The 13,484-nt window shown below is 43.1% G+C and overlaps 1 protein-coding gene across 2 annotated transcripts; it reads right to left on the bottom strand.

The window, feature by feature from the left end:
- Positions 1–1,495: 1,495 nt before the first annotated feature.
- On the bottom strand, positions 1,496–13,020 carry tlx3b (T cell leukemia homeobox 3b). 2 transcript variants are annotated; one of them, XM_036525488.1, is made up of 4 exons: positions 12,762–13,020; positions 12,171–12,647; positions 5,974–6,211; positions 1,496–2,015 (listed from the first exon to the last, which is right to left on the bottom strand). In XM_036525488.1, the coding sequence occupies exons 2-4, from the start codon at positions 12,613–12,615 to the stop codon at positions 1,802–1,804; spliced, it is 897 nt and encodes a 298-aa protein (XP_036381381.1). In that variant the 5' UTR covers positions 12,616–12,647; positions 12,762–13,020; the 3' UTR covers positions 1,496–1,801. The 2 variants fall into 2 exon arrangements, with proteins under 2 accessions (XP_036381381.1, XP_036381382.1); XM_036525489.1 differs by having other exon boundaries at positions 5,974–6,208.
- Positions 13,021–13,484: the final 464 nt, after the last annotated feature.

Below are 13,484 nucleotides of genomic sequence, written 5' to 3'. Positions count from 1 at the left end.
CTATGAGAGTTGAAGGGATTGGCTGTGTCTAAGGGAGATGCCCCGCCTCTGACGTGCCCATCAGGGTAGTAAGAGGGGGGTTCTAGGTGAGAAAGCTCTCCTGTAGTCCCTGTGGAATGAGCCAGTTCACAGTGCTAGAGAGAAGTGGATCCCCACTGTTTCTTACTGTGTGAGTGTGTGTATGTGTGAGAGAGAGAGTGAGGAATCATGTGTTTTGTTTTTTTATACGCTTGAGTGTGTGGCCACTCATACGCTCCTGGAGGGTGCCAGATGTTGCCCAGGACAACCAGTATTTTTGGGAATGGGGCTTTGACCAGTTATCAGTAGTGTAAGGATATTGAGGACGTGCAAGGAGACCTGGCCAAAAGGTGAACCCCATTAACTCTGAGCTGAAAGCCAGGGCATTCTGGCAAAGCGGAGGAGGCTATGACAGAGAGAACGAGTGATAGGAGAAAGAATATACATTCAGGCCTTCATCTCAACATTCTCATTGCTCCTGCCCACAGCACTGACCCCATTTCATTTCAATTTTTTTTGCTTAGGGTTGGAATCACACTGGCTGATCCTGGGTCAGATTTGAGGGAAGAAAGAGCATGAGCTTTGAGAAAGTGTCTTGGTCAGGCCTTTTGCAAGGAGTAGGTGATTGGGTATGCTCAGTGCTGGGCAGGAGTAATTCCTCTTTCGTACAGGTGGGGGAGACAGAGAGCAGAGAGAAAGAGGGAAAATCAGAAAAGTCTGTTAATCACTTAAAAATGACAGAAAGCAGTTCAATTTAAAGAAAAAGACATTTTATTATTATTTACATATCGATCCAATACAAAGTATGATACATAGTTTTGGGGTGTCAGCAACCTCCCTGGTGAGAAACTGTCCGAACTGAAGACATTGCGCGAGTAAAAGTGTTCTGTCATTACAGTACGTAAACACATCACATCCCGTCTGTAAAATAACCCCCCCACACACACACTCAACAGTCCAGTCACTGTCTATGTGGAGTCACTTTTTTTAAAATATGAACCATACCTCCTGTTTCTGCAAAATTACTCACGGTTCCTTCATTGTCCAAGCTGCTGCTGGTATCTGAACCCCAGAGTCACTGTACAATGTACACCTGTCACGTGTGTGTATGTGTGTGTGTGTGTATGAATGCATGCTTGCCTGTGTGTGTATGCATTTATAAGTGGGTGTGGAACTAGCTCACTGCCTAACAAACAGCCTGTGAAAGCTTTTTCTTTGAGTTGCCACAACACCTGATCCAGGGTGGGGCAAGCACCACTCATGCTTGCTCCAACACTTACATATAAAAGATTAATGCTGATCCAAGATCCAACCTTAGTAACAGAACAGGGGTCGATGACAGTGGTGTGTGCAGGCCATTTATGATAAACCCCTGATCATCCCTGGCCAATCTTCACTTTCTCTTCTCTTTCCTCTCTCCTTTCTTCCCCGAGTCCTCTCCTCCCTCTCTTCTCTTCCCTCTCTCCTCTCCTTCTTCCTCTCTCCTGTCTTCCCTCTTCCTTCTCTCCTCCCTCTCTTTCCTCATCCCTTGCTCCCCTCCTCTGTAATTACTGACTGCCAGGTTGACATGCAGAGAGAGAAAGGTAGTGTAAGAGAGACAGATAAAGGGTCCTAGTCTGATACCAGCCAGTCATTTAGTCAGTCAGTAAATCAGCCAATCAGTCAGTCAGTCATTAATTGAGTCAGTCAGTTTGTAACTGTACTGACTCACACAATGAGTTTGTCAGTTGGACTTCATGGCAGTCAGTTTGCATGTTAGCCAATCGGAGTGCTGGCGCTGCCCTCAGACAAGCGCAGTGACCCCGCCCAGCTTGCCATTGTCATCAGAGGCCCAGGGCTGCAGGTTCTGCAGGGCGAACAAAGAGGAGTTATGGATGCAGAGAGGGTCAGCGGGCAGCGTGTCGCTCAGAGACTTCTGGAAGGCGTCGTGCTGCAGCTGGATCATTAGCCGATTGGCCTGCTGGCGCTCCGCCTCCCGTTCCTCTGCCGTCTGACGCCTGGGGACCATAAGGGAAAAAGTAACCAGACACACTGAGAGAAAGTAACACACACCCAGAGAGATTTATGGTGCTGAACACCCTTTCGTATTTTTAGAACGGGCCACAGATTAATTTCCCGAATGTTACTGGTCAGAGTCAGTGTCGAAACAAATGCACACATCGCATGCTGTGGGTGCATTCCTGCTGCATGAAAATCATTTAAATGCAGCTGATTTGAAGCTCAGAAATAAAATATTCACAATTGTCATCCAAAAAGACATGCACTTTTAAACAGTCATCGGGTAATTATTTATTAATTAAGAGCGCATTTCAGTGAGGATATTGGAAATGTGTCTTCAACTGAATGAGTTTCTCAAAATAAGTGAAATTCCGGGTCTTGTATTAAACTCCTCCCACTCCTAAAAGCAGAGCGTGTTCACGGTGTTGTCGCCCGGATCCAAGTTGTACAATACGTACAATGTTCTTAATGCGTAATGGGAAGTCCCCACAGTACGTGTTTAAAGTTTTGACATTTGCATTTGTAATTAAGCGTATGAAACGTTTATAACCTATATATAAATGCACATATATAAAACGAGTAACTCGAAATTCCATGGCATATTGGCGTTATTTGAAGATGAGGAAGTGTGTGTGTGTTTGTTTAATTTAGCAGCAGTAACGCAGTCTGCGGCAAATGAAATGAACCCTTTTTGGCGTTATGTTTGCCTGTATTTTTGTCTGCAGTACTTCGCATTAAAATATGTATGTAGAATGATTATTTGGACCGTTAAGTAGCTAGTATTAAAATATCGTCTTACCTCTGAGTAACAACTGTACAGCCACGAGCTAGCTGCCTTTTGACCAACCAGTAATACTTGAGTACCCCATATGTATCGCAACACAGCTGTCCTGTAATCTGCACTAACGAATGTTTTTTAGAATGTAGTTAATTTGTATGTTTGAAATTGAAACTATGTATCATGTCATGGCGTAACATCTCCACACGCTTATAAAATGTGTTGTTATTTTTGGAGCCTTTTTCAGCCACTTAATTCCCTTGTTGAGAGAATATAAGTACGATTATGGAGAATGGAGATGTGAGGTAATTTCACAAATCAGGATTTGTTGTAGTTACGCTTTTGCTGATAACATACCACGAGTAAAGACAAACTCGCAGCGGATATGAATGAATAGCTAATAATTAATTAATTAATAGCAATAAACCCAAAATTTTACAAATGTATGCTGGAGTGGGGTTGGTAAATTTTTATACAATCATAAAGTGGTAAAAGTAATAAAGTTTAAAATTATATAGACAGTAATCGCTTTAAATGTATTAAAAGAAGCGTTGACACCCGATGTTTATTAGGAAATGCGACGGAAAAGGGGGTTTCAATCCAACAGGCCTATATGCTTTTTTCAGTATTGTGGTCAATGTTTTTTAAAACGAGCTCAGACAGGTGTTCTTCGTAAGTTGTACAAAGTGTCACGGCGATTTGCTATATTTCCGCCCATAGCCTATTATCAGTCCCGGCAATATTTACTTCACAGCACAAACTATAAATTGACTGTCTAACAAATATGTGCTGACGCATAGTTATACTAACACAGCAATTCCCGTTAAACTCCACTTCTCAGACACTAAATTCATCTCGATTTGGCGTTATTTATTCAAAATGCGGCCCTCTGACTTCTGTTCTGTTCTGTTGAATTTGTTACGGGAGTGCGAACGATTGGCGCTGTTAATAATTAATCAGCAACCAAGTTTGCCTGTGTAGGCTACTTTTATTTTTATTTTATTTTATCATCGCCACTCCCCTCCCCTTGAAGCACCGTGATATAGGCTACAAATATTTTAATCCTACAGGACTGCATGTATCCGACGCAATATCCGATGACATGCGCTTTAGTTTACCCCCCAAAACATGACGGTCCGGCTTTGACCAGTGGGTTTAACCTTGGTATCCGGCACATGTTCGGGAGATTTTTGCTAAATGGAAGCTGAAAAGCTTATTGGACCCTCAGTGGCTAGCTCGTTTTCAGTTAAGTCTTCCAAAGTCTAATACTGGAATCAAAAAGAGCAGGATTTCATACGGGGGTTAAATGTACATGAGGTTGGTGAATTTGTTGCTTTCTCTTAAATGCCTCTGCGCAGAAAATCTTGACAGTTGTTTCCCGGGGGCTGTGGGCGCGACCATCTGCTGCTGGTAAAAGCTTTGCCCGGAGCTCAAGGACAACTCTCACAGCTAAATAGGTCTACTCACAGGTGAGACGCACACAGCGCACACACTTTCATCCGTTTGAAATGGATCCGATTGATTCGTCAGCGGATATCGATCATACCGATTTGACTGTGTAAACCATTTGTAAGTTTGATGTTTTAGCAGACGCTTTTAGACAGAGGGCTGACAAAAGTGCACACAGAAAAGTTATACTAAGAGCTGAGACGATACAAAATCGTATATCAAAAGACGTTTAGCTTTTCTTTCCAAATATATGTGTAAAAACAGACGTTCATCTACAGCTCTCAAATACTGTTAGTTCTTGAACGCTGATATCAGATAGCATCACAAAAAGTAGGAATTGTAGAACTGGTGAAATCCATCTGTTATCGCTTCTTCAGTTACACACTGATGGATGGAAGCCTACTATACAGACTTACTACAGAATTACTGTGTAAATGCATTCCTTAATTTAAAGCAGACAATGCATAGCCCATCCCTGTACATTAAAATATGTGCAGGAATACAGAGAAGCGGAATAGTAGAATGAAAATTTTCACCGTATATAATAATAGGAACGCACTTGCCTATACGTAGTCCCACAACAACAATAATATGTATTATTATTATTATTATTATTATTATTATTAGCATCAGCAGCAAAATAATTCTAAAGCTGGTAATGATGAAGTGTCTTCCTGGTGCTCTTACTGTTAATGGGCCTGCTTACAAAATTACATGTAAATAAAATAAATATGCTATAGTAAGATTAAAAAAAAAAAAAAATTTATTTCATCGGAAACGTGAAAATTCTGTACCGTTAGTGGTGCTGTAGTATGGCGTTTTAATGAATTTTATTCTTGTACCAAAAAATAGTAATTACAACCATAATTACAGCGCTTTCTAGTGTTCGTACACAAGAGGAGAAAATGTTTAAATAAATATATGTATCCCCAAATTAGCAGTCTATAGCTGAAGCCCCTTTCAGCCAGTCCGCTAACATGAAGGCCCGTTTCACATGACTGTAACGCGCATATTTCTGCGCCGCAGTTAGTGACAGTGTTATTGGGAGTTATGGCGGAGTGCTTGGTGTTTGCCGCGGCGGGGCCCCTGATGCACAGTCGGCTGCTGAGCGCTGAGAGCCCCGGTGATGTATGCCGGTTCTGCAGCGGTCAATATTTCAGCGACATTATAAAAGCATTACTGTCGCGACGCTGAGAGCGTGCTGGAATTCTCTGCGTCTGTGGGGCCGCCTTGCGCGCGAGGGCCGGGAGTCCGTTACAGACACGCCGCTACCCGCGCACCGCCTCGGCCATTATTAATTACTGGCGTCCGGAGAGGGTGCTCAACTAATACTGGCTCTAGCATTTTAAAACTCGATTATGTGTACGCGTACAGGGATGAAAACATGCATAGGTTTGAGCTGAATGCCACGCAAGACTGGTGTGAATTAGGTCCAGTAAGTATACCAGTATAGTATAAATCAGAATTATTGCTGAGAATATATCTGCCCGTGTTTGTTCTTCTCTCAGCTCTAGAGCTGCATGCATTCACAAAGCACTGTGTATCCATGAAACAATCTCAATAGACTTCCACACTGTGTTTAAGGATAATATGTGGGGCACAAAATGTTTTAATGTGTAAACCTGAGTGCAGAGTAACTTCTGGTGTGCGTGTTTTTTTCCCCTCGTTGATGATGTCATGGAAGAAGGTCTTTAATAGTGTGTTGAAACTCAGAGGTCTTTCTCTCTCACCTCCACTTAGTTCTGCGGTTCTGGAACCAGGTCTTCACCTGGGCGTCAGTCATCTTCAGGGTCTTGGCGAGGGCGGCCCTCTCTGCGCTGGCCAGGTACTTCTGCCGATGGAATCGTTTCTCCAGCTCGCATATCTGCACGCGTGAGAATGAGGTGCGCGGTTTCTTCCGTTTAGGTGGTGTGCGGTTCTGATAGGGGTGACCAATCCTTCGGGACACCGTGAATGGAGTCAGAGCTGCTGTTAATTTTTGGGTTGAGTGGGGTGGGGGGGGGGGGGGGTAGAGAGAAGGCAGACAGAGGTAGAAAGGCAGGTAAGCACACTTGGCGCAACATATTTGTCCCCCTTACCCAGACCCACTGCTGTTACACACAGGTGTGAGGCTGTGGCACGTTTCTGTTAGTAAAAGAATTGGTGTGCTCTTAAGATGGCCCCTCCCCCCTCCTCCTTCACCACGGAGTGCACATCTTCTCCATTTCATCGTCTCTTCAGAGAACAAGGAGAAACCAGGAGAAATGAAGATGTTAGGACCAGTGTTCTGTGTGTTTTCTTCAATAAGGAGTGGTTATATGTCAGACCCCCCCACCAGGCTGTCTGTGGCTCTGATGTGATTACAGATTCCTTTTCAGAAGCGTTGCCCTTCGCCTTACAGACTCTCAAGGGCCCACCTCCTTTTTGGTGCTATTTTTTTCCTGTCAAGGCTCAAGGACACCTACTCTCTGAGACAGAGCATACCTGGGCAAAGTGTTTGTTTGACTGGACACACCAAGTGTTTCTCACTTTGCTCGTTAAGCATCATCCATTTGCTATGCGCTGGAAAAGCCCAGCTCAGCATAACCCACAAATTCAGCAGCCAAATCCTTGGTGACGGATTCTAGAGTTATAAAAATGATCTGATCTTTAAGCTTCATGTATTACATGTAGGACTTTAGTGAGAAGAGAACATGTAGTATTCATAATTGTTTTTTGATAAAAAAAAAAACCTTGATGAACTCGTGTGCTTTACTCCAGACATGTGTGTCCACTCTGTGTGTGCTGTTAGCATTTCTCCAACAGCATATCCATATGCACATTGGAAAACTGTGGCAGTTTGGACCAATTAAGATGCTAATTGATCCAATTAAGCCTGTGTGAGCTCAGAAGGAATGCAGTAAGGGTGCTGCCCAAGCCTCACTGTTACCAAATCAGTGAAAAACCCGGAGCAAGACAGCAAATGACACCATACACCTGTGTGTCCCTGTCTGTGAATAAAGACTTGCACAGCTGTCCAGCTGTTGCAAGCAGCCAGCATTGCATTGGTGGTGAGCTGCATCTTATCAAGCATCTGTAAGTCATGCATGATGACCAGATTTGGCTCTCAGTTAAAGAGTTGGCTTTCACTTAAAAAATTAAGTGCATTAAATTGTAAATGCTGATATTTTCCCTTTGCCTGAAATGCACAGACAGATGTCATCCGCACACCTGGTGCGGAGGCAGCAGTTGAAGTGCTGGCTGTGGCCCTGCTGTGGAGCTGCCAGCCAGCCCCCCTCTGCTGTGGGTGCCAGCGTGTGACACATCATTAAAAAGTGCTTGTGTGACATTAGTGTTTTGTGTGGGATGAGGTGTGTGTGTGTGTGTGTGTGTGTGTGTGTGTGTGTGTGTGTGAGGAGTGTGAGGAGTGTGAGTGTGTGTGAAAGGTGTATCTGAGGATTGTGTGTGTGTGACCTCCTCGAAAGAATGGATGGAAAGAGTATGTATGGGGCTAATGTGCCTGTGTAAGGATCTGTTCTGTGTTCTGAGATCTGTTTTCCAATGAGAAAACAACTGAGAAAGGCTCCAACAGCTAATCCAGGATGAACTGCAGAACCCAGGAATAATGTTGGCCAGTGGTTGTGTACCCCATCCTGGTAGAGGATTTAGGTTTTGCAGGCCCAGCTCAAGCTGCATCTTTAGTTGCAGTACAGCTTGGCTAAGGCTAAATTTCTCAATATTTTGTTGATTTTTTACCCTTTTAATTAACCGTGTCCCGGATCTCAGCTAACAACTATTCTATTTTGTCCTTAACTTAAGTTATTTTTATACTTACGCAACACTCGGAGCTCGGCAACCACTGGAATCACTGTAAAATTGCTAAATAAAATTCTTCCAAATACCCTGTTTATTACTAAATGCAGGATGTGATGTGCTTGCCCTGACTGCTGTCGACGCAGGATGGACGGTTCTCACTGCCCTTATCCCTTTATTTATTTATTTACGTTCATGGAATGGAAGAACAGACTCCTAATGTTACAAAACTCCGCCGGAACCATTTAACCCGCCTGCAGGGACTCATAAATTCCTATCCTGAAATATTTATGACGCTTTACAACTTCATTGCGTTTTGTCCTTGCTGGAGGAAAAATGGAGGTCGTGATAAATGCTACTGTGCGTATACGAGCATCAGAGATCTCACAGCCGGGCGAGGGACTCTCTTCTGCTCGTCTCTGCTAACCTCTGCTAACCGGCCATCAGTTAACCGACCCTGTGAGGCTCACCAGCACTTTCCTTGTAATATACGCAATGCGAGCAGGGCTGTGCAGCGCGTGCAGTGGAAAGCTGGCCAAAGCGCCGTTAGCTGCTACCTGCCGGATTCACTTGCGGTCCCATTGTCATGAGGGCGACCGTCTGCGGTGAACTCCCAAAACCCATGGGGTGGTAAAAGAGCTCCAAACACAGCTCAGAACTAGTTTTGTTTCGGTCTCTAACAATACCAGTGTGTGTCTAACATTTTTAAATTGATTTTTTCTACTTCTTAAGCTGCACGTTACAAAGGAGGGATCAGGGTGTGCTTCTGTTCAGTAATGTTTCGTAGCCATGGTTCAAGAAGGCTTCATGGTGTCATAGGACAGAAAATGGCTAATGAAATCAATCACGCTCCTGCTCCTATTCTGTGTTTTCGGAGATAAACTGCATATATTTTATGAACTGCCGCTATGAAGCGCTGGTGATGCGCTCATGCTAACTTTGTGTTCATGCACCAACATTAATGTAGCGATGGGTTAGGCCCTGGGCTGTAATTTTCCAAAAAATAAAGTGACGCGAATTAACCCATTGCCGTTAAGGGATTTCGAGGCATACTTACCATACACAAAATCCCCACCTTGCTCATAATCATGGCACACGTACGAACGCAAGCATTTACAGAGCGCGCGCACACGCACACACACACACACACACACACACACATGTCAGGCCCTCAGAGTAATCGCTCTGGATAGAGTTACCTGAGACAGCCGGTGTTGTGTGGGCCAAAGCCGACACATTTATCACTGCGCTTCCGACACAAGCGTGTCCGCGTGTCCGGTTACAGTCGCGAATCGCGCGCGCAGTTACTGCGCGCTGGGCAGGGAAGGGACGAGCTAAATTAAATACACATTGTTAAATTAAATCCAATCTAATTAGGTCCGATAAACTCGTTCCCTTTAGATGTGGAGACCTACACGGAGCAGGTAAATTGTTCTGGCACAGTAAAACAGTCACTCGAAACCAACTAATGAAGCCCCATGCCGCAGATGTATTTGGACTCCAGAAGACAGTTTTACAACCGCGTAAGAACAGAAATGAGATAGCTGTCTATGTAAAACAAAATATTTTTAAAAATCGAGCTTCACGAAATCTTCCAAAATTTTAAATATTCACTGAAACTATAGATATCTTTATGAATGACTTTTCACTATATTGTATGAAATGGTCCAGCATTTCCATATGGCATTGCATTTTAAAAATGAACTCAATCGGAAAAAGTATTCATATTTTCTATTTCTTAAATTTTAGAAATATGTACACTGTCAGTCAGACAAAATGGATGGGGGTTCTGAGGGTTGTGCAGTGATATTTAGTTATGCGTGATTAATAATGCACGCAGTCTGCTGCTTTCCTCTCCTCTCCGTAAGCAGCCAAAGCTTCTCAATAAGACGGTTCGAAGATTATACACCTAAAAAAGGACTCGTTTTGGTTTACGACGTACTGTATGTGTATATCAAGCTTGCACGTGAACGCCGTACATTTGGAAGATAGGCACCAGAGTCCCGCCAGCTAATGTGGCTTTTATATGTATAGTCACGTATCATTACCACACATTGTGTTTTCTATCTTCACCCGGAAAATATAGCAGTGTGAAGTTTTTCGAGTGGCACATAGAAATTGAGCATTGTTTGCAACATATTTTATCTTAAAATCAAATTCATAATTTGACACTATTGACAGTATTTTTGCTGTTTGCTTTCTGGAGCAACATTTACGTTTTCAGGAACCCAAATATTTCATATTTTGCTTAAGAAAGTAGATGTGATAGCACATATCTCAATTTCCATCGATAGCAGAAAGATTAAAAATGTTTTTTACATACGAATTGCAACTGACACAACTGATGTGCATTAATCTCTTCCAATATGATATGCTGGCATTGCAGGTGGGATGTACAAGTACAGGGAAATTAATAAATTTTGTTTTTCCGTCTCTGTAAAATGGTATTATTTAAAATGTTTTCCCTGTGCTAATTTCAATAGATATATTTGGAAATATCAATGAACGCATACCCTCCATAAAAAATGAAATATGCAGGTATGCTAAAGATATCACCATCAGTTAACGCATATTTTTATATAACCAAAGAATTACAGGAGATATTTCTTTCAATAGACATTTTTTCAAGTTTGTTAAATATAACTGTAATTTACATTTTAAGCCATTTTCGATGCAAAAATGTGTATTCTATAATGGCACTGCGTCTTTCATACATAATTAGTTTAATACTATTGGTTTTATATAATCTAGGTTTACATTACCTGTCTCAGTTGAAAAGCTTCATAGCCGACCTGCATTGTTATTATAGCTGACACGCTTTTAAACTGGCAGACATTAATACAACTTTGTCTACTTTATTTATTATTATTTTTGGTTGTACTTGGCCTGACTGTAGAACAATTTGACAAGCAATGCGCTGAAGCTCTACATGCCTCACCATAGTTGGTTTGCCCAATGCACAAGGCGGCCTGGGTGTCAATCTATCGGATGCTTTCCGTTTTAGTCTCCCGTTCTGATTTTTCTTTTTTATTTCTTTCTTGTCCCCCGTTCTGATTTGTCTCGTTTTCTTTTACATTTCGCATCTTTAACAGTCACTAAAGTATCTAGTGAAAAACTAGCAAGAGGGTGATTTACTAAAAATTAAAGAATATTTTAAAGCGTTTTACCGAGCTGATCGATGACGAATGTACCTTAGTGTTTGGTGTTTCGTTATCTTTACAGTCAAGTACATTTTAAATTAAACGAAGCGTAAAACGAAAATGACAAAACGGATCATTTCAAATGGAGCTATTTTAAATGTCACATTACGTTAAGGCCTAAGTCGCTTCGACTAACTCTTTAGTTTGCATGACAGGTTTTTTACATTACTTGAAATAACAAACATAACGGCTATTTACTGAAATTACGGATCACACAGCGCTGGAGACCACATCGGTGAGGTCTTTCAAGTACACGACTTAGTCTTTCGCGTTGACATACTTGTAAATCATTACAGATACACGCACATGTCATCTGTCACCCAAAACGGGCCTTCAAGACAATTAAGCATTTGTAAACATGACTCATGAGAGACTAAACATTGAGAAGCTACCGACATTTAACCGTAGCGAAAAAAAAATGCACACTGCGTGTAGAGTTAAATTGCCGAAATTACGTGCAATGGAATGTTGAATTTGTTCTGCCACTTGTGTATCAATTCTGCTATAGCTTGAAAACAATAGGCTCGAGGCCCAGCTATAACAGAAGCAATAGTGACGTGTCTACAGGCCTTGTTGGCTCTAGAAACTGCTTATGGGCTTCTTTTGGAGGCGGAGCGGGGGTTGTGGATAATAAACACTACCACAGTAAAAATACAGTTCACTGTCAGCATGTTCCTCGTGTCCCTAAAACCACAGGCATTTACAATAGCCAATGGGAACCAGTGTGTAAATTGAATACATAACAGTAAATAATAACGTGCTTTCTTTAGGCAACGCATCTACTGTATTATCGCAGTGTAGACGCAAGTTCCTGGTCCCGGGTGGCTACATTCCAATAGCTTCAGACAGATGTCCTGAAAGCCACACATGCAGAGATTATTCTGCACCCTTTCCATAATCAGACGTTTTGTAGGTAGTGTATAGTTTTCATGTGGCGCGACTTGTTTGAACTTTACCTGCAAATCTTTCCTTGGCGAACCGATGACTGCTCTCCATCCACGGAAAACTGAGGCTGCCAAAGCCGGGTACCGCGCTGGCCATGGGCGGAGGGACCGCGGCAGTCAGGGGTCTATGTGCCGGCACCCGAATCACCCCACCGGGGGCCAGGGTCAAGTTCACGCTGTAGGAGCCAGAGTCCTCAAAAGAGGTTGCAATACCATGGAAAGAACCGGGAAGAGCAGTGTAAGGTGCCGCACTCGCTCCGGTGGGGCTACCGAGGTGGTAACTACCGCCACTAGTACCACTGCTACCATCCGAGCCGCTCCGGATGCAGTTCTGCGGGGAACTTTCTTGTTCGGAGCCGCTGAGGATCTGGTCGATGCCGAAGCTGATAGGTTCGTGCTGGGCGGCTTGGGGAGGCTGGCTGGGCCCGCTGGGGCTACTGCTGGATGCCCGCTCCATCCTTTCTCCCCTTCCGCTCCGCCACTTCGCGACTGAGCCCAAGGACAGAGGTTGCAAATAAAAAATTGTAAATGAAGTGAAGAACGGTCCGAAAGGAATGAGATAATGAGAAGAACGTCAAGATGTGTATTAAAATGCGTACTCACTCTCCTCTTGCTCGGGGTATGTCACTTTCGCGCAATGTTAGGAGAGATCAGACGTGTACCATTCCCGCTCGTCTCAGATTCCACACTCCCTCCTTAGCGACGCATCCATTCGTCTGCAGTTTGAAGACGCCGGTGAAAGTTTGGCAAGTGCGGGACAGTCGCTGCACGGGACAGCTCCCTCTCACACCCCCTGCCCAGCAATCTCATTTTCCCCATGTACTATTCCGATTGGTTCAACCAACTGCCCCTGTTACCCCATTGGCTGACATTTCAACAATAACTGGCGAAACCCAATGCGAGTTGAGGGAACCTTCCAAAGTGACATCATTTTTTAAAAAGCGCACACCAGGGCGAATTCATTAGACTCGAGATAGCCCGTCTAATCGAGCAGCAATATCTTGGATCTCCGTATTATTAAAACATCAATTACCCAATATGAAACACTTCCTGCTCGTTAGGCATTGTAGTAATTTTACTAATACAGCAGTAACAATAATTATTCGTAACTATTTCAAGGCTACACTTCCTGTACAATTTGAATGCATTCAGATTTTATGACTGTGATTTTTAGTTAATAGCTGTCTTTTTACAATATATACTAGTTTGGGTAATCTCCTTTAAAGCTCTTTTTACGCTTAGACTGAAAGAGATATTAATGTATGCAATACCCGACGAGAACTTAATAATGGTGGATGGTGAGACTTCAATGGCGCCGAGTGTCCT

Source organism: Megalops cyprinoides, chromosome 3 (assembly GCF_013368585.1).
Source record: "Megalops cyprinoides isolate fMegCyp1 chromosome 3, fMegCyp1.pri, whole genome shotgun sequence".
Classification (NCBI taxonomy): Eukaryota; Metazoa; Chordata; class Actinopteri; order Elopiformes; family Megalopidae; genus Megalops; species Megalops cyprinoides.
Note: the sequence above shows the minus strand (reverse complement) of the source record. Positions and strands in the feature narration are given on the sequence as shown.

Excerpts from the sequence above, each read along its gene's own strand:
- tlx3b (XM_036525488.1), bottom strand. The coding sequence starts at position 12,615 with ATGGAGCGGGCATCCAGCAGTAGCCCCAGCGGGCCCAGCCAGCCTCCC. Across the intron at positions 6,212-12,170 it reads CGCCAAGGAAAGATTTGCAG|CAGCTCTGACTCCATTCACG; the intron begins GTAAAGTTCAAA and ends AAAAATTAACAG. Across the intron at positions 2,016-5,973 it reads AACCGCAGAACTAAGTGGAG|GCGTCAGACGGCAGAGGAAC; the intron begins GTGAGAGAGAAA and ends TATGGTCCCCAG.